This window comes from Mirounga angustirostris, unplaced genomic scaffold (assembly GCF_029215605.1).
Source record: "Mirounga angustirostris isolate CCGP_5_RB_7025 unplaced genomic scaffold, mMirAng1.0.hap1 SCAF_7, whole genome shotgun sequence".
In the NCBI taxonomy this organism is placed as follows: Eukaryota; Metazoa; Chordata; class Mammalia; order Carnivora; family Phocidae; genus Mirounga; species Mirounga angustirostris.
Window position 1 is genome coordinate 8,292,130 of NW_026991715.1, and position 20,789 is coordinate 8,312,918.

Sequence of the window (20,789 nt, forward strand, 5' to 3'; positions counted from 1 at the left end):
GTTACGGCCAAAGGAGAGACGCAGAGCATGCCTCTGTATGGAGGGCCCAATTTAAGGCGTCCTTTAAACTGACTGCTCTCTCCCATGGGGCCAGCCCTGAAAAGCTTTAAGGAGAGGAGCTCAGATTTGTGTGAGGAGAAGGAGATTCAAAGGTGGCCTTCATAGATGGGCTTCCCGGGAGCAGCTTCACCATACTTAGAATTGGAGGACCCCGTTTCCCTTGGGTGGGTGGGCCTCTGGGCCTCAGTTTAGGTAGGCAGGTCTTTGGGCCTCATGTTCTCATCTCCAGATTAGATGATAACCTATACCTCACAATGTTGTTGTAGAAATTAGGTAAGTGTTATATAAATGTGCCTAACACACTTGGCGCGTGGAGACATTAGTCGATTTTAGATCAAACAGATTGATTCTTTGTTCTCCCTGGTGAGGTGGCATACTTTCAGTGATGGTGTAATTTTAGCTTTTGGAACTAAACAGCTGGGTTATTTTTTTCTTTAAAGGTCAACAATTGTAATAGGAAACACGCTTTAGAGAAAAGTCTCTCTCTTCAGGGTGTGCTCTCTCCATCTTCAGAGAGCAGATGGGAATTAGCGTCCGGCTTCTGCCTGCTTCTTCCCTGGTAGCAACTAGCACCTCCCAGAGCTTTAAAGTTTCTTATTTAGGTGCAGCAACTTATGGTTAGTCGTGGGTTCTGAGTCCACTTGGACTTAGATGCTGTTGACGACGAGGAGCAAGGAGTTCAGTGCCTCAGGGCCCCCCTCAGTGAGTGACGCCAAGAGCACAGCCAGTTCCGGTCTTCTTTCCCCTCCGCCAGCCCGCGCTTCTCTCTCCAGGCTGGGTTCGGAGGCTGGATAAGGAGAGGTCGGTGGGTGTGCTCACGCCTCTGCCTGCCTCTCCTGAGAGCCTCCCCTCAGCAGGTCTGCGAAGGTGTCCTGTTTGTATACACTTGGCCCTAAACGGTGGTAACTCACGGACAGGAAGATGCTCTCCAGGGCCTGCCTTCAGTGGTTTGGTTGTGATTCCTCCCCCAGAGGCTTTCACTCTCCCGCTAGGGATAAAATACCCTTTTGCTTCTTGGCTGGAAACACTTCAAAAGCCCATAATCCCTTTGCTAAGTAAGAGCTACTGTTATCATTGGTGTTTACATAGTCCCCAACTTTTCCTACCCATTTTTAACCTAGGTGACTTTTTTTTATTTCGAGATGAGAACATCCTTTATAAACCCACCTTTTTTCCTTATCGACATTTCACCCTAAGCATGTTCTCAAGTCACTAAAAGCCTTTGCAGACATTCTCATAACTACATGTTTGTCTGCCCAGTGGCGCCCACTGCCATTCGTTAAACCTTTTCTCCAGTATTGGACATTCAAGTGTCTGTCACAGTTTCTGTCCGTAAATTTTTGCCCACATTAACTAGTTTGCTCTCGTTTTTTTAAAACTGTGTCAGTATATTACCTATTTAAAACCAAGAAATAAAATAAAAAACAAAATATCAAATACGTGGAAATCCATCGTCACTTGCGAAGGTGCCAGACGTCAGCTTTTAAATTTGGAACGGTAAGATTAATTTTGACGTTAAGAAACATAAAAATCTTTCTTCATCAGCTTTCAGCTGCAACAGACCGGATTTGTTCGCTTCAAGAAGAGCAGCAACAATTAAGAGAACAAAACGAGTTAATTCGCGAAAGAAGCGAGAAGAGCGTGGAGGTGAGATGCTGGCCCCACGGCAGGGTGGCGCGCCACACGCACGTGCACGTCATGCACGCGCGCGTCCCCGACAGACCTCAAGCTCCCTGTGCGATGGTGACGCAGGGGGCACGCACGCACGTGTCCCCGGCCGACCGCAAGCTCCCTGTGCGATGGTGACGCAGGGGGCACGCACGCGCGTCCCCGGCCGACCTCAAGCTCCCTGCGGGGTGGTGGCGCAGGCCGCACGCACGTGCACGTCATGCACGCGCGCGTCCCCGACAGACCTCAAGCTCCCTGTGCGATGGTGACGCAGGGGGCACGCACGCGCGTCCCCGGCCGACCTCAAGCTCCCTGCGGGGTGGTGGCGCAGGCCGCACGCACGCGCGCGTCCCCGACAGACCTCAAGCTCCCTGTGCGATGGTGACGCAGGGGGCACGCACGCGCGTCCCCGGCCGACCTCAAGCTCCCTGTGCGGTGGTGCCGAGGGCCGCGCGCAGTGCGCCGCTGCCGTGCTTGGTGCCCCTGCGCCGCCCCCCTCGCCCGCGGGCCGCGTGGACCGCTGTTCCCGCACCTGTGGGCCCCGCGCTCGGAGCCTCGGCCCCCTTTACCGGGGGCTCTGTGAGGCCGCCCCGGCGCCCGCCTGTCCCGTCGGTGGGCCCTCCCCCGGCCCTGCCGCCCCAGGCGTTGCGCCTCCCGGCGCTGGAGACCCGCTTTGCTGTGCGGCGGGGCTGCTGGCCGGCAGCCCTCCCACCGGAGGACCGGAGGACCGGGAGGCCGTAGCTGGTGCGTCTCGAAAGCCACCCAGTGCTGAGCAACATGCCGGGTGAACGAATCCGGGCCGGGTGGGGGCCTTGCCCACTGAGAACAACTCTGCTTTAACGAAAACTAAGTACAAATCATTTTCTGAACCTAACTTTTCAAGTCTGTTGGCTTGTTTTCATCCTTCAAGTTCAAAGAATTTTTTGAAACGTCTTTTAACCTTTCTCTAGTATGCTTAAAAAATAGAAACTATCCTGCATCTTTAAAAATTACGGCATTCTTTTTTTTTTTAATTCTTTTTTTCTCTTAGTTTAAATAGGCTCCATGCCCAAGGTGGGGCTTTGAACTCATGACCCTGAGACGAAGGGTCACATGCTTTACCGACTCCGCCAGCCGGGCATCCCTACGGCGTATTTTAAAACACTTTGTAGTTAGTTCACTTCCCTAAGCAAACCATTTCTCTGCGTGTTCTTGTTTGATACAGATAACGAAACAAGACACAAAAGTTGAGCTGGAGACTTACAAGCAAACTCGTCAAGGTCTGGATGAAATGTATAGTGATGTGTGGAAGCAGCTAAAAGAAGAGAAGAAAGTCCGTTTGGTGAGTGTGCAGGACTGAGTGTCTTTAAAAGGTATTCCCCGGTAGCCCGCCACGTTCTTGGTCTGCACGTTTCACACACGTGCTTAGATCTGCTTTTAAAAACAAATGAGTTTTTTGGGATACCTGGGTGGTTCAGTCGGTTAAGCATCTGCCCTCGGCTGGGATCATGATCTCAGGGTGGGGGGATCCAGCCCGGAGTCGGACTACCTGCTCAGAGGGCAGTCTGCTTCTCCCTCTGCCTCTCCCCATCTCATGCTCTCCTTTGTCTCGTTCTCTCAAATAAAATCTTTTTTTAAAAAAAAATTTTAATTTTTCATATAAAGTTTTTGTTGGTTTTTTTTTTAGTTTTTCTTTAAAGATTTTATTTACTTGAGAGAGCAAAAAACCACAAGCAGGGGGAGCAGCAGGCTTCCTGCTGAGCAGGGAGCCCGATTCGGGACTCGATCCCAGAACCCTGGGATCATCACCTGAGCCAAAAGCAGACGCTTAACCATCTGAGCCGCCCAGGAGCCCTATATAAAGTTTTTAAAGTGTGAAAAAATATATTCATGGAGAAGCAGAAATTGTCCCTTTGAAAAAAAAAAAAAATTTTTTTTTAAGGGGTTACTTAGTTTACCACTAAGTTCTGCGTTTTTTCCAATTTTATAAACCTTTGTCAGGGTTCACCGTGAGACCAGATTCATGGTGGTTTTGCCAGTACAGCTCCCTCAGTCATAGCCTCTAGTCTGTTTCTTTCCACCTAACCTCCATGCCAGTGACCAGTATTTTGTTTTTTGTGTTATTTTAGTAGGCACCATACCCATCATGGGGCTTGAACTCACAGCCCTGATCAGGAGTTGCGGGTGCTACCAACTGAGCCAGCCAGGCGCCCCAGCCAGTGTTTTTTTGGGTTTTTTTTTAAGATTTTTATTTATTTATTTGACAGAGCACACAAGCAGAGGGAGTAGCAGGCAGGGGCAGAGGGAGAAACAGGCTTTCCACTGAGCGGGGAGCCTGATGTGGGGCTCAGTCCCAGGACCCTGGTTTCATGACCTGAGCCCCTTAATGACTGAGGTACCCAGGCGCCCCCCAGCCAGTGTTTTTTATTAGACCCAGGTCTTGGATCTGCTTTGTTTCTTTGCTTCTTTGCACCGATGTGGAGACGTGTGTCCTGAGTTACCCAGGACGGAACTAGTTCAGCATGGTCGCACCCTTGTTGGCCTTAATCTAGCAGCCCATTCCAAAAACTCTGACATGGCAGCGTCACAGTGCTGAGCAGACATTCTTTCAGGCTGTGCATTCTAGTCTTCAGGTTTAAAGAACATGGTTGCTAGAACTCGAGGCTGAATGCCACCTACCAGCTTTCTGTTGTCTGCATACAGAGCCAGTTCATTATACAATGAGAAAAAGGGAAAAACTTAATCTAGTAGTGTTCCAGACAGACTCTCTCAAATCTCCCTAACCTATTCTGACTTTGGGTTTTTTATTTCTGGCAATTCCCAGGATACAGCCTCAGGTAAACACACCTCTGTGTCTACTTCAGTAACACTTTCGTTATCAATACTCTCTTAAGGAACTAGAAAAAGAACTGGAGTTACAGATTGGAATGAAGACGGAAATGGAAATTGCCATGAAGCTGCTAGAAAAGGACACGCACGAGAAGCAGGACACCCTGGTCGCCCTCCGTCAGCAGCTGGAAGAAGTCAAAGCGATTAATTTACAGATGTTCCACAAAGTTCAGGTGGGAGTTGGCTTTGTGTCTGTCCCACAGTCCTACAGCCTGGCTTCCTGCTGCTTGTCGCACACTGCCTCTTGGTCTGTCCCCGCTCTTCCTGCAGGAGAGGGAGGACACATCTGTGAGGCGCTCGCATGCGGTGGGCCCGGTCCCTAGGCCCTATCGCACGTTCCTGCGCTTATTTTATTTGGGCCTCCCATTAGTCCCCAAGAAAAGTTTATAACGTGGAGGAACGTAAGTGACAGGGCAGAACTCAGTGACTGCATCACGTGCCTGGGCTGGCCCAGCTCCTAAGTAGAGCCGACAGCGCAACTGTGTCTTCTGAATCCAAACCCGCATTCGGCCTGTTGTTCCCTTCATGTCTCCCTAGTGTCTGTCTCCTTCTGCTTCAGTGACTAGTTGTCTGCCCCCAGAAGATGGAGAAGCAGAGTAAGGAGCAATATAAGTTAGTATGGTCTTTTCAAGCTTTGCTGAGACACTGATCTTGCCAAGTCTCCAGCCGCACAGCTAGCTGCTCACCTCTCCTATCATGTTGGAGGGGTGCAGGGGACCTAGCCCAGAAAGAGTCGATCATGCCACGGTTTGAAAGCTAGCATCTAAAATCGCAAAGCTTGGGCGCCTGGGTGGCTCAGTCATTAAGTGTCTGCCTTCAGCTCAGGTCATGATCCAGGGTCCTGGGATCGAGCCCCACATTGGACTCCCTGCTCAGCGGGGAGCCTGCATCTCCCTCTTCCTCTGCTCCCTCCCCCTGCTCACACTCTCAAATAAAAAATCTTTAAAATAAAAAATAAAATCACAAAGCTTTCTTGCTCAGAAGCTACGGCAGCGCCCAGGACTATCCTCTGTCCTCAAAACTTTTTTTTTTTTGAAGTTCTGTTTTCTGTTTTTAACGCCCACACTGTCCCACTTCCTCTTCCCTAGCTGTCATGCATCTGTGTGAGAGATGGCGTGAGGGCAGACACACGTGTGTTCTTTTGTTCTGCCTTTTTTAAACTGTTATGTAACTGACATTATCATAGTAGCAGCAGTTGGAAATTCAAGTATAGGGAGAAAATGGAAAACAGTTTCGCTGTTTTCCCTCCTGCACATGCTCTGTTTTAATTTGTTCGTGTTTTTTTCTGCTTTGGGTTCGTCTGTAAACGTAATCTTAATGCACACTAGGGGAAGCCATCCTGCCATAATAACTTAGCAGACCCTAAAATAGCATTCCAGACCAGTGGTCCCTCAGGGACCCAGGCTCCAGCTGCCATGCTTGCTGGCGGAAGGGGAGAGAAAAGCAGAAGTCCAGAGGCAGGATTTCCTCCCAGACAGAGAAGTTGCACACATCATTCCATTGGATTCCACAGCAAAGGGCAAGGCAGCATGGCCAGGCATGGCTGCGAGCAGAGCCTGGGGCCGGCGTGTCTGGGCTGCCAGCCCGATGAAGGGGAGCACAAGGGTTAATAGCCGTGGTTGTCGCTCTCCCCCATCGGCCCCACGAGCTCCTGGAAGTCCCGTCCAGTCCCAGAGTCCTCACTGTCCACAGCCCCTGGGTGTCGGGCAGCACTCTGCACGGAGCCCACCAGGCCTGTGTTTGAACCACAAGACCAGCTGTCTTTCACGTTGACCCATCCTGCCCGGCATAGAATGGTGGGGCCAAAACACGATTGCCAAATGCCTATTTGCCAAGGGAAACTAGGGACACACAGGGCAGACCCCGGCCAGCTGCGGCCCTCACTGCGTCTCTGGGCAGGAACTGTGAAGGCTCCCCTCCCTCTGTTGCATAAAGAACTTGTCCGCGGACTGCCGTGGTCCCTGAGACGTCCACCGTCTCCGTGGCCCATGGGAAGCGGGCTCGCAAGGGGTGCGGGGCCTTCCTGGTGGCCACGCACCTGTTGTGGCCGGCTCCTTCCTGGCGTTGGTTTGCTGGCCTGGAGGTTGTCTGAAGGATCGAACAGTCACAGATGTTCTTCGGGCCTGACTGTGGGTTTTTGACAGTGCAGTCCCCTCGGTCATTGTGTGTGTGTGCTTCCCCTCAGTCCGTGTGTCGGTGCCCACAGTTTAGTGGCCCGTTTATTAAGCGCAGTTCTCGTGCCTGCCTTAGTCTCTCCCTCCCTCGCTCCCTCCTTCCCCTCAGTGGCCCGCACCCCTGACCTGCTTCAGGATGCCGTGGGGCCTCCGGGGCTCACTTGCCAGTTTCTCTCACTTCCTTCAGGGTGCAGAAGCAGGTAGCTTTTCTAACCCGTCCGGCCCCTACCCTTGGACTCCGCTCCTGTCTCCACAGCCCCTTCGTTCACGGCCCCCATGGCTGCGCCCCGGCTCTTCACAGCCACGGCCCCTGGAGTCCTGGCGCGGTTGGCATGGCTTCCATGTCCGGGCTGGGGCAAGTGGTAGTTTTGCTCATTGTTCGCCACAATTAACAAGGGTCACCGGCACCCCGGCTTGTCACCCCTGCTTTGCCAGCGCCCGGCCCTGGTCTGCTGAGTCAGTGCTGCGTACTGTACGTTTCTTGGCTCAGGGGCTTCGCGAGTGTCCCTCGGTGTGGGGTCTGCTGTCATAAAACACCCCTTGTTTTCTTTTCTCATGCCCGCTCCCATCCTTGTTCCTCTGGGCCTATGTTCTAGAGTGTTTATTTTGTATGGATAGTTGTCATTCTAAAATGCACATCATCTTGAGTACGTGAATTGTAATTTACATGGGTGGTATTGTGCGTGGCTCTCTTCCTTTTTCCCCCTCAGAGCTACACGCAGCCGGGGTGCACCTGGTTTGGGCTTTGAAGGGGTTAGTCCTGGTGTATGCGGTCACTGCTTCTTGCCCGTCCCCGCAGTGGTGGACACTGTTCCTGCCACTCTGCCAGCATGAACACCCCCATGGTGGTTGGTCTACACGTCCCACCCCCCCCAGGGGCTCTGGAGGGGTGCGGGGGCGCGTCTCTCTGGCCCATGCTTTGGGTCCTTGGTTTGTGGAAGCCCAGCTGCATCGCTTTCCAGAAGGGCTGCACCAGCACGCGCCCCCCTACAGCGAGGTCTGCTGACATCTGTATTCTGAGTGTGCTTGTTTTATATGCGTTTGTTCGCCTAGTGAGTGTCCGCAGCATCCCTTCGTATGTTCTTTAGCCTTTCGTGTTTCCTGTTCTTGCCTGTTCATGCTTTTTGTCCTGGTTTTCTTTTCTTTCTTTCTTTTTTTTTTTTTCTTTTTTTTATTTATTAGAGAGAGAGAGCACAAGCAGGAGGGGAGAGGGAGACTCCCCGCTGAGCAAGGAGCCCGATGCGGGGCTCAATCCCAGGACCCTGGGATCATGACCTGAGCTGAAAGCAGACACTTAACCGACTGAGCCACCCAGGCCCCCAGTCCTTGTTTTCTTTTTTAAATTGGAAGTTTAGTTGACATTAGTTACAGGTGTACAACACAGTGAATCAAGTTCAATTACACAGAGCTCATCATGAAAAGTGAAGTCATCATCTTATCACCATACAACATGATTACAGTATTATTTTTTTTCTAAAGCATTGAGAATTTTTGCTCTTCCTTTTTTTTTTTTTTAAGATTTTATTTATTTGAGAGAGAGAATGAGATATAGAGCATGAGAGGAGGGAGGGTCAGAGGGAGAAGCAGACTCCCTGCCGAGCAGGGAGCCCGATGCGGGACTCGATCCTGGGACTCGATCCTGGGACTCCAGGATCATGACCTGAGCCGAAGGCAGTTGCTTAATCAATTGAGCCACCCAGGCACCCCATGATTACGGTATTATTGACTATATTGCCCGTGCTATATTTTTCATCCCCATGACTTATTTAATTTGTAAGTGGAAATTTTACCTCTTAATCTCCTTTACCTATTTCTTCCATGCCCCACCCCTCTAGAAGCCACCAGTTTGTTCTCTGTATTTTTTTTGTCTTTTTCTGGTTTGTTTTCTGGATTCCACATATAAGTGAAATCATATAGTTTTTGTCTTTCACTTTCTGACTTATTTCACTTAGCATGATACCCTCTAGATCCATCCATGTTGTTGCAAATGGCAAGATCCCATTCTTTTCGATGGCTGAGTAATACTCCGTTGTGTGTACACACACACTTTATCCATTCATCTGTTGATGGACACGGGCTGCTTCCATATCTTGGCCCTTTGGAAATAATGCTGCGGTAAACAATGGTGCAGGTATCTCTTCAAATTTGTATTTTTATTTTCTTTGGTGAAATTACTGGATCCTATAATATTTCTATTTTTACTTTTTTGAGGAACCTCCAGTCTGCTTTTCACAGTGGCTGCACCAATCACTTGTCTGTTGGCCATCTGGATGTCTTCTGTAGGAAAACATGTAAATGGGTCTTCTGTCCATTTTTAATCAGATTATTTTTAGCTGTGGTTTATTGTAGGAGTTCTTTGTATATTTTGGATATTAACCCCTTATCAGACATCTCCTTTACAAATGTCTTCTCCCATTCAGGAGGTTATCATTTCATTTTATTGATGGTTTCCTTCAATATGCAAAAACTTTTTAGTTTGATGTTGTCCCAATAGTTTGTTTTTACTTTTGTTTCCCTCGCCAGAAAAATGTTGCTAAGGCCAATGTCCCAGGAGATTGCACTATGCTTTCTTTTTGGATTTTTATGGTTTTAGTTCTCACATTTAGGTCTTTAATCCATTTTGAGTTTATTTTTGTGTGTGGTTTATGAAAGCGGTCCGGTTTCATTCCTTTCTATGTAGCTGTCCAGTTTTCTCAGCACCATTTGTTGAAGACATCGTATATTCGTATATTCTTGCCACCTTTGTGGTAGATTGACAGTATGAGCTTGGGTTTACTTCTGGGCTCTCTTGTCCTGTTCCATCGATGTAGGTATCTGTTTCTGTACAAGTATCGTATTTATTCTTCCAGTCTGTGAGCATGGTTTGGCTTTCTATCATCTTCAGTTTTTTTCAATCCATGTCTTATAGTCTTCATAGTATAGGTTTTTTACCCCCTTGGTGAAGTTTATTCTTAGATATTTTATTATTTTTGATGCAATTATAAATGGGTTTTTTTTTCTTAATTTCTCTTTGTGCTACTTTGTTATTAGTGTATAGAAATACAACAGACTTCTGTATATTAATTTTGTATCTGCAACCTTACTGAATTCATTTATCTGTTGTAACATTTTTTTGGTAGAGTCTTTCAGGTTTTCTGTATAGAGTATCATGTGTTTGCAAATAGTGACAGTTTTACTTCTTTCTTACCAACTTGGATTCCTTTTATTTCTTTTTGTTGTCTGATTACTGTGGCTAGGACGTCCAGTTCTATGTTGAATAAAAGTGGGGAGAGTGGACATCCTTGTCTTGTTGCTGACCTTAGAGGAAGAGCTCTCAGTGTTTCCCCATCGAGTATGATGCTAGCTGTGGGTCTATCATATATGGCCTTTATGATGTTGAGGTATGTTCCCTGTGAACCCACTTTGTTGAGAGTTCTTATCACGAATGGATGTTATATTTTGTCAAATATTTTTTCTGCATCTATTAAGATGATCATATGGTTTTTACCCTTCATTTTGTTAATATTTTATATCACATTGATTGATTTGCAGATATTGGGCCAGCTCTACATCCTGGAATAAATCCTATTTGACTGTGGTGAATGATCCTTCTAATGGATGATTGCATTGAGTTCACCAGTATTTTATTGAGGATTCTTGCATCCGTCTTCATCAGAGATGTTCACCTGTAGTTTTCTCTGTAGTGCCTTTGTTCTGATTTCGGTATCAGGGCACTGCTGGCCTCAAAGAATGAATATGGAAGTTTTCCTTCCTCTTCTGTTTTTTTTGGAATAGTTTAAGAAGATTAAGTATTAACTCTGTTTAAATAAATATTTGGTAGAATTCCCCTGTGAAGCCATCTGGTCCTGGACTTTTGTTCATTGGGAGTTTTTTTATTACAAATTTAGTGTCACCACTAGGAACTGGTTATTTCTTCCTGATTCAGTCTTGGAATATCATAGGTTTCTAGGAATTTATCCATTTCTTTTAGGTTGTCCAATGTGTTGGTATATGATTTTTCGTAGTCGTATCTTATAGTCCTTCATATTTCTGTGGTGTCAGTTATTACTTTTCCTCTTTCATTTCTGAATTGATTTGAGTCCTCTCTCTTTTTCTTGATGAGTCTGGGTAAAAGTTTATCAGTTTTCTTTATCTTTTCAAACAACCAGCTCTTGATTTAATGTGATCTTTTCTATTGTTTTTTAAGTCTCCATTTCACTTAATCTACTCTTATCTCTATTATTTCATTCCTAGGACTGATTTTGGGCTTTTGCTCTTCTTTTTCTAGCTGCTTTAGGTTTCAGGTTAGATTGTTTCTTTGAGATTTTTCTTGTTCTGGTATCACTTTAAACTTCCTTCTTAGAACTGCTTTTGCTGCGTTCCAAAGATTTTGGACCATTGTGTTTCCATTTTCATTTGTCTCCAGGTACTTTTTTAAATTTCTCCTTTGATTTCTTGGTTTGACCAATTTGTTGTTTAGTAGCATGTTGTTTAGCTTCCACATGTTTGTGTTTCTTCTGTGTTTTGTTGTTTTTTTTCCCTGTAATTGATTTCAAGTTACATACTATTGTGGGTAAAGATGCTTGATACGATTTCAGTCTTCTTAAATTTATTGAGATTCTTTTTGTGGCCTACCGTGATGGATTCTGGAGAATGTCTCATGTGCACATGAAGAGAATGCGTATTCTGCTGCTTTAGAAAGGAATGTTCTGTATAGATACGTCCATCTGCTCCAGTGTATCACTCAAAGCCTGTTTCCTTATAGATTTTCTGCTTGGATGATGTACACATTGATGTAAGTGGGTTGTTAAAGTCCCCTACTATTGTATTACTGTCAGTTTCTATCTTAATGTTTGTTAATAGCTTCTTTATGTATTCAGGTGCTCTGGTGTCAGTTGCGCAGATATTTACAATTGCTACATCTTGCTGGATTGATCCCTTTATCATTATATAATGCTATTTTGTCTGACGTAGGTACTGCTACCCCAGTTTTGGGGGTTTTTTTTGTTTGCCTCCATTTGCATGCAATATGTTTTTCTATCCCTTCCTTCACTTTCAGTCTGTATGTTTTTAGGTCTGAAGTGAGTCTCTTGGAGGCATATAGATGGGTCTTGTTTTTTTTTTTTATCTGTCACCCTGTGTCTTTTGATTGGAACATTTAGACCATTTACATTTAAAGTTACTACTGATGGGGCGCCTGGGTGGTTCAGTCAGTGGAGCATCCGACTCTTGGTTTCAGCTCAGGTCATGATCTCAGGGTCATGAGATTCTTTCCCCCTCCCTCCCTCTTTGCTCCTCCCCCCTGCTCACACACACACACTCAAGCGTGTGTTCTCTCTCTCTCAAATAAGTAAAATATTTAAAAGTTACTACTGATGGGGCGCTTGGGTGGCTCAGTTGGTCAAGTGTCCGACTGTTGATTGCAGCTCAGGTCATGATCTCAGAGTTGTGAGAATGAGCCCCAAGTCACTCTCCCTGCTCAGCACAGAGTCTGCTTCTCTCTCCCTCTGCCCTTCCTCTCACTTGCACACTTGCACGCATGCGTGCTCTTTATTTATTTATTAAATAAATAAAACTTAAACAAAAGGGGCACCTGGGTGGCTCAGTCGTTAAGTGCCTGCCTTCGGCTCAGGTCATGATCCCAGGGTCCTGGGATCAAGCCCCACATCAGGCTCCCTGCTCCGCAGGAAGTCTGCTTCTCCCTCACCCACTCTCCCTGCTTGTGTTCCCTCTCTCGCTCTGTCTCTCTGTCAAATAAAATCTTTTAAAAATAAATAAAGAAAGAAAGAATAAAGCTATTACTGAGAGGTATGTACTTACTGCTTTTTTGTTCATTGTTGTGTGGTTGTTTTTGTACTTCTTCTCTGTTCCTTCTCTTGTTCTCTTCCCTTGTGATTGATGGCTTTCTGTAGTGTTGTGCTTAGGTTCCTTTCTCTTTACTTTTTGTGTATCTGTTGTACGTTTTTGATTTATGGTTACCATGAGGTTCATATATAACATTCTGAGTATATAACAGTTTATATTAAGTTGAGGGTCTCTTAAGTTTGAACACATTCTTTTTTTTTTTTTTTTTTTTAAGATTTTATTTATTTATTTGACAGAGAGAGACACAGCGAGAGAGGGAACACAAGCAGGGGGAGTGGGAGAGGGAGAAGCAGGCTTCCCGCCGAGCAGGGAGCCCGATGCGGGGCTCAAACCCAGGACCCTGGGATCATGACCTGAGCCGAAGGCAGATGCTTAACGACTGAGCCACCCAGGCGCCCCAGTTTGAACACATTCTAAAAACACTACATTTTGGGGTGCCTGGGTGGCTCAGTCAGTTAAGCGTCTGCCTTCAGCTCAGGTCATGATCCCAGGGTCCTGGGTTTGAGCCCCGCATCGGGTTCCCTGCTCTGCGGGGAGCCTGCTTCTCCCTCTCTCTCCCTCTGCCTACAGCTCCCCCTGCTTGCGTGCTCTCTCTCACTCTCTCTCTCTGTCAAATAAATAAATAAAATATTTAAAAATAAGTAAATAAATGCACTAGGTTTTTACTGCCTTTTTATGTATATGATGTCATATCTTATATCTTTTTATTTTGTGTATTCCTTAACTACTTTTTGATACAATTGATTTTACTGTTTGTTTTTTACCCTTCTTACTAGCGTTGTAAGTGATTGATCTCCTACTTTTATTTTATGTTTGCTTTTACCAGTGAAGTTTTTCCCTTTCGTAAGTATCTTACTGTAGTTATGGCCTCCTCTTTTTCACTAAAGAAGCCCCTTTAATATTTCTTTTTTTTTTTTTTTTTAAGATTTTATTTATTTGAGAGAGAGAATGAGAGAGAGAGCACAAGAGGGGGGAGCGGGAGAGGGAGAAGCAGACTTCCCACTGAGCGGGGAGCCCGATGCGGGACTCGATCCTGGGACTCCAGGATCATGACCTGAGCCGAAGGCAGTCGCTTAACCAACTGAGCCACCCAGGTGCCCCCCCTTTAATATTTCTTGTAAGGCTGGTTTAGAGGTGATGAACTCCTTTCACTTTTGTTTGTCTGGGAAACTCCTTATCTCTCCTGCCAGGTAGAGTACTCTTGGTCATAGGATTCTTCTTTTCAGTGCTTTGGATGCATCATACCACTCTTCTTCTGGCCTGCAAAGTTTCTGCTGAAAAATCTGCTGATGGCCTTATGGGGTTCCCTTGTACGTAACTATTTGCCTTTCTCTTGCTGCTTTTAAGATTCTCTCTTTCTTGGGGCACCTGGGTGGCTCAGTCGTTAAGCGTCTGCCTTCGGCTCAGGTCATGATCCAGGTGTCCTGGGATCGAGCCCTGCATCAGGCTCCCTGCTCAGTGGGAAGCCTGTTTCTCCCTCTCCCACTCCCCCTGCTTGTGTTCCCTCTCTCGCTATCTCTCTCTCTGTCAAATAAATAAATAAAATCTTAGAAAAAAAAAAGATTCTCTCTTTCTCTTTTATCTTTGCCATTTTAATTATCATGTGTCGTGTTGTGGACCTCCATTGCTTCACCTTGTTTGAGGCTCTCTGTGCTCCCTTCCCCCAGGTGAGGTTAGGGAAGTTTTCAGCTATTACTTCAAATAAGTTTTCTGCCCCCTTCTCTCTCCTCCCTCTGGGATACCTACAGTGCAGATGTTAGCATGTTTAATGCTGTCCCAAATGTTCCTTAAACTAGCCTCTTTTTTTTTTTTTTGTATTCTTTTTTCTTTTTGCTATTTCGCTTGGGTGCTTTCCATTTTCCATCTGTCTTCCAGATCGCTGATCCAGATCTTCTGCATCCTTTAATCTGCTGTTGACTCTCTCTAGTGTATTTTTCATTTCAGTTCTTGTGTTCCTCAACTCTTATTGTTTCTTTTCTATAATTTCTCTTTGTTGAAGTTCTTACTGAGTTCATCCACTCTTCTGTCAAGTCTGGTGAACACCTTTATGACCATTACTTTGAACTCTTTCTGGGGTGGATCACATACCTTCATTTCTTTTAGTTCTTTTTCTAATGTTTTGTCTTGTTCTTTCATTTGGTGCATATTCCTTTGTCTCCTCATTTTGCTTGACTTTCTCTGCTTGTTTCTATGTATTGGGCAGAACAGCTACATCTCCCAGTCTTAAAGGAGTGTAGGACTGTGTGGTCTGCATGTGCCTGTTGTCTTTGGCTGGAGCTATAGCAGGCACGTGCTGAAGTTCCCAGGGCACTCCATAGGAGTCTGGAGCTGAGCAGGGGCAGGGGCCAGGGGGTCCCAAGGTACTCCATGAAGCAGGGGGTTCCTGGCAGGACAGCTGGAGAAGTAGCTGCAGACTAGGGGGTCCCAGGATGTTCTGCCTAGCAGAGGCCCTGGTAGGATGGCCGGAGCTTACGTGGGTATAGGCCAGGAGGTCCCGAGGTGCTCCACATGGGGTAGAGGGCCTGATGGGATACTTGAAGTGGGCACAGACTCGGGGTGGGGAGGTCCTAGGGTGCTCTGGGCAGTGGGTGTCCTAGCGAGTCGTGTAGAGCTGAAGCTGGTGTGGGCCTGGGGTGTCCCAAAGTGCTTTGCACCCATACCGTGTTGGCAAGACAGCTGCAGCTGGAGCGGGCACCATCCAGGGTATCCCAGTTGTGCTGCACTCGGTCCACCTTGGTGGGCCAGCTGGAGCTTGGGTGAGCTCAGACGGGAGGGCCGCCTCAGGGGGATGCCTGGGGCTGATGAGCGGGGAAACGGGGGCTCACTGAGGTGTCGGGCCGGCTAGAATGGCCAGACCGCGCTCCTGTCTGCTGTCACGGTGGAGGGGGACCATCAGCAGTGGTCCTCACCAGCACCTCCCCACCTGGGGAGCATTCCAGCAACTCCCCCTGCGCCTGGCAGACACTCTGGGTTAGTTCACCCACAGTTGCTAGCCTGCCCCACTGCATGGGCAGCATCAGGGGTGGGTTCCCGTCCTAACTATGTCTCCACCTCTCCTACCCTTCTCTGTGTGGTCCCTCTGTTGGGGTGGAAACTGCCTTCCGTTCTTAGGGAGAATCACTGTAGGTGTAGGTATAGGTTTGGTGTGTCTGGAGGAGGAGAGTTCAGGGTCTTCCTACACCACCATCTTAGACCCTCCCCTTGTCTCGTCCTTATTGATTAGCGGTCATTCTGTGTAGTCTGAATATTAGTCCCTTATTGGTTCACCTGTGGTAGATGTCCTCTACTCTCTTCTCTGGTATCCTTAAGTGTCCTTATTTTTGGTGTAGTCAAATGTGCTGATTTCTCACGTTATGGGCTGCAGTTTGGGGATTTTAAGAAGCCCTTTCTCAAGCCTAGGTGTCAAAGACATTCTACACTAGTTTTATAAACCTGACACAGTTAGGTTTTTAATGTCTAGAGTTGACTTTCATTTATAGCCTTACTGAGGGATCCAGGTGTGGTTCTCTCCATATCATTAGCTACTTCAGAACTAGTCCAGTCTTTTCTCACTCTCCTATGTGGTGCCACCCTGATCATAGATCAGGTTCGTACATAAGGTGGAACCGTCCCTGAGGTCTCTGTTCTGTGTGTCTATCTGAGTTACCTGATCACCATAGCTTTGTAGTATGTTTTATGTCTAAGTTGGCTGTAACAAAGTGCCACAGAGTGGCTTGACAGAGCTTCATTGTCTCACAGTCTGGAGGCCAGGAGTCTGAGATTGGGAGTCCGCACAGTTGCTCTCATCTGAGGGCTGTGAGGAAGACCGTAGCGTCCCTGTGTCCTAAGGACTCCTGGTGGTTGCTGGCCACCTTCACTTGGTCTGCTCCCCGTGTACATGACTATGTCCAAATTTCCCCTTTTGATAAGGACACAAGTGATACTGGATTAAGGGCCCCCCTACTCCACTTTGACCTCATCTTAACTAATTATGTCTGCAACGGCCCACTTCCCAAATAAGGTCACATTGTGTGGTACTCGGGCCAGGGCTTCCACATAAGGATTTGGGAGGGATGGAACTCAACCCATTACAGAGGTCAAGCCTGCCCTCCTTGCCCCCTAATTTTTTCCCCTTTTTAAGATTGACTTAACTATTTGTAAACCTTTATTCTTGACAAAAAATTTAGAACAATTTATAAAGTCTCTTTTAGAAATCCAGCAGAGGGGTGCCTGGGTGGCTCAGTTGGTTGAGCATCTGACTCTTAGTTTCGGCTCAGGTTGTGATCTCAGGGTCGTGGGATTGAGCCCCATGCTGGGCGGGGAGTTGGCTTGGGATTCTCTCTCTCCCTCACTCCCTCCCCCACTTGCATACATGTGCTCTTTCTCTCTAAAATAAATCTTTAAAAAAAATTTTTTTAATAAAAATCCAGCTGAACTGAGCTGGGATCGGGCCCCAGGCAGGGGCAGTATGAGCAGTGGGGGCAGGCAGGACTGGAGCAGGGGCCAGGATCGAAGTTGGAGGTCCCAGGCTAAATTTATTAAAAAAAAAAAAAAAAAAATCCAACTGGATTTCCTAAATGGGGATTACATTGGATTTATAGGTTAACTTGAGAAAAAATTGACCTCCGTAGCGTATAAAGTCATTTCATCCAAGAGCATGGGGTAGATTTTCATTTAGTCAGATAATTCTTTTTTCTCTTTTTTTATCCTTTTTACTGGGTAAGAGTCTTGCATTTTCTCCAGGTGAGTTCCTGGATTGTAGTTCTTGTTGCTCATGTGACCGGTGCCTTACTTTGGCTACATCATCTGGTTAGGTCTTACTGGTATAGAAAAGAGCTCGTGTGTTTGCAGGCCTGATCTCCTGTTAGCAGCCTGGCACACCGCCAGGGGCAGACAGTTCCTCACTTGATCCTGTTGTCTTTATGTGTAAGTGATCATATCATTGGCAAATAGAGTTTAATCTCTTTACCCTCAATTTTTGTTTCTTAGAGCATTGGCCAGGCTTTCCAATACTATATTACACAGCAGAAACAGTGAGCAAACTTGTGGTCCTGCTCTTAAAAGGATTGCATCTAAAAGTTTCTCCATTAGCTATCATCTTGCTAGATGTTCGCTGTGTGATCCTCAGTAAGTTAAGGAAGTTCACTTCTGTTTCTTGTTTGCTTAGTTTTATCATGAATGAGTGTTGAATTTATTAAATGCTTTTTTCCCCTATATTGTATCTATTTTGTTGGTTTTTTTTTTTTAAGATTTTATTTATTTATTAGGGCACAAATTGTGGCAGAGGGAGAGGGAGAAGCAGACTCCCCGCTAAGCAGGGAGCCCGATGCGGGGCTGGATCCCAGGACCCTGAGATCCTGACCTGAACCAAAGGTAGATGCTCAAGTGACTGAGCCACCCAGGCGCTCCTGATCTATCTATTTTGATAATCATATTTTTTTCCTTTATTTGTGTTGTAATTTATGCTGATTAACATTCTTGGAATCCTTCTTAATTATGACATATTTATATATACTCTTGATGCACGCGTGCTCTTTCAGGAGCATTTTGTTAATTTCTGCTCTTCCCCACAGCCCTGGAAGACACAATGGGTTGAAGCGCCCAGTGTTATCAACGGAAAGAAAATATATGTGTTTATATTTGAGATGGACCTCTAGTGATCTTTCCTCTTACTGACCTTATTTGCCTTCAGAATCAAGATTGGGTTGGCACTATATGCTTTCCTGCTCTCTTGAAGCTCTCTTTCTCTGGAATAATTCATACAAGATAGCAAGTGTCTATTCTGAAAATTTTGAGAATCCACCTATGTTATAGGATTTACCTGGGTCCGAGGCTTTGGAAGCAGGGTGACTTTGATGACCATTTCAAGTTATTAAATGCTACTGACCTATTTGTGCTTTCTATTTCTTCTCAGGACAATTTTGGTGTATTTTTTCCAAAATGTATCTTGTTTAGGTTCTCAAATGTTTTAACTCATAGTTGTTTATAATGTTCTTTTACAAAGTTTTTAAATCTCTTTCATCCAGGATTTTCTTACTTGCATTTTCTATTTTCTGTATTCCTTCTTGCCAGAAGTGTGTCTTCTTTAATAATCTTTTCAAAGAACCACCTTTTTCCCCTAATACTCTGCATTGTCTTTTGTTCCCATGTTTTTCATTGACTTCTATCTACTCTTACTTTTGTTATATTCTTTCTGATTTCTTTGGGTTTTCTCTGTAGTTCATTTTCAGCTGCTGAAATGCATGCTTATTAGCTCATCTGTTTTATCTTTTTTTTTTTTCCCATAAAAATGTCATTTGGGGGTGCCTGGCTGACTCAGTAGAGCATGTGACTCCTGATCTCAGGGTCATGAGTTCAAGCTCCACCCTGGGGGGCAGAGTTTACTTAAAAAAATAAAAATAAGTAACAAAAATGCTATTTGAAGTTAAAAATTACCCACAAGGGCGCCTGGGTGGCTCAGTTGGTTAAGCGACTGCCTTCGGCTCAGGTCATGATCCTGGAGTCCCGGGATCGAGTCCCGCATCAGGCTCCCTGCTCGGCGGGGGGTCTGCTTCTCCCTCTGACCCTCCCCTCTCTCATGTGCTCTGTCTCTCTCATTCTCTCTCTCAAATAAATAAATAAAATCTTTAAAAAAAAAAAAAAATTACCCGCAAGTGCTGCTTTAGCTGTGGCCCTCAAATTTTAACAAAATCACATCTTAGCATCTCTGAAACCTAGATGCATCTTACAGTCAGTGGCCTGACGTGTTCCAAGTAGCAGGTTTTTCTTTCTTAGTGGTGTGTAAAATTAAGACACATCTTACACTCAGTGCATCTTCAGTACTATACAATATTGCATAGTGTTTTCACTAGATTTTACCTCTGAGTATTTCATAATTCTTCCTCTGGTTTATATTTTTAGCTCAGTAGTTTTAGTAATAATGCCATTTAGTTTTGTTTCCAAGATATGAGGCGTTTTTAGTCATTCTTGTGTTGTTAATGTCGAATTGTATCACATTAAGGTCCAAGAATACAGTCTGTATATTATTCTTGGGAATTTATTAGGACTTCCTTCTCTCTTTAGCCTTTCTGTATCCTTTTATTTTAAAAGCGTCTCTTTTAGACACACAGGAACATGGTGCTTTTTGCCACCCCACCCCCACCCCCACCCCCCGCCCGGTCCAGGGCTCTGGTTCAGAGCCTGGATTCAGAAGTCACATAGTCATGGGTGTGAGCATGCTGTCCTGGCTCATGCACGCTAGTCTCCACCCCGACGCTCTCTCTGAGCCTCCCTTTGCCTAAGAAGGGGGGCTAACCACCCCTGCCAGGGCCGGAGAACTCACAGGTGTGCTGGGCACATGGGAACAGCTCAGTAATGTTGTCAGATCCCACTCTGATGTTCCTTTCTGAAAAGGAACATGGACCTTTCATAGAAGGAAAGGCTCATTACTTCCTTACTTCCTTCTGGGCCTTTCTTTCTGTTGATAACAGTGAGCGCTTCAACCCATTGTGTCTTCCAGGGCTGTGGGGAAGAGCAGCAATTAACAAAATGCTCCTGAAAGTGCTGTGAAAGTAGAGGGTGCAATCAAACCTGTTCTTAATCCCGAGCAGGCCTGGCGGTGAGGGAGTGGCAGAGTGTGACCCCTTTTCCTTTCCTTGGCAGAATGCAGAGAGCTGTTTACAGCAGAAGAATGAAGCCATCACATCCTTTGAAGAAAAAAACAACCAAGTTATGTCCAGCATGAAACAGATGGAAGAAAGGTAATCACCCCACCCCCCACCCTGGCACATACTACTTAGGAGATGGGGACATTCTCTGGACCTGGAGTTTCTCTCACAAGTACAGACAACTTGGGATGATGGGCCTTTGGGATCCGAGTCTTGCTGAAGGGGTCCGATTCCCAGCCCTAAGTGCATATTCCCTTAATCAAACTTTGGGTTTCTGTATCACACTGTCTTCCCAGGGGGTCAGACGGGTACAGTGAGCTCATTGTCACGGTCACATTTCCACATCAGTCAGTAGTGGATCACAAGAGAGTCTGAAAACTGACTCACAAGAATATGGCAACTGATTTTCTTACAAAGGTGCAAAGGCAGTTCAGTGGAGCGAGGAAAGTCTTTTTAATAAATGATGTTGGAACAATCAGAAAAATGAATCTCAATCTACACCTCATACCTTATTCAAAAATTAACTAGAAATGGAGCATAAGTCTAAATG

The 20,789-nt window shown here is 46.0% G+C and overlaps 1 protein-coding gene across 1 annotated transcript in view; it reads left to right on the forward strand.

Annotated features, from left to right (window-relative positions):
- Positions 1–20,789, forward strand: part of RUFY1 (RUN and FYVE domain containing 1) — a 60,309-nt gene that overhangs the window by 30,872 nt on the left and 8,648 nt on the right. The window contains exons 9-12 of the mRNA XM_045890425.2: positions 1,606–1,707; positions 2,933–3,049; positions 4,602–4,769; positions 20,235–20,332. Of these exons, the coding sequence (XP_045746381.1) occupies positions 1,606–1,707; positions 2,933–3,049; positions 4,602–4,769; positions 20,235–20,332 (485 nt within the window). The remainder of the gene's footprint in view (positions 1–1,605; positions 1,708–2,932; positions 3,050–4,601; positions 4,770–20,234; positions 20,333–20,789) is intronic.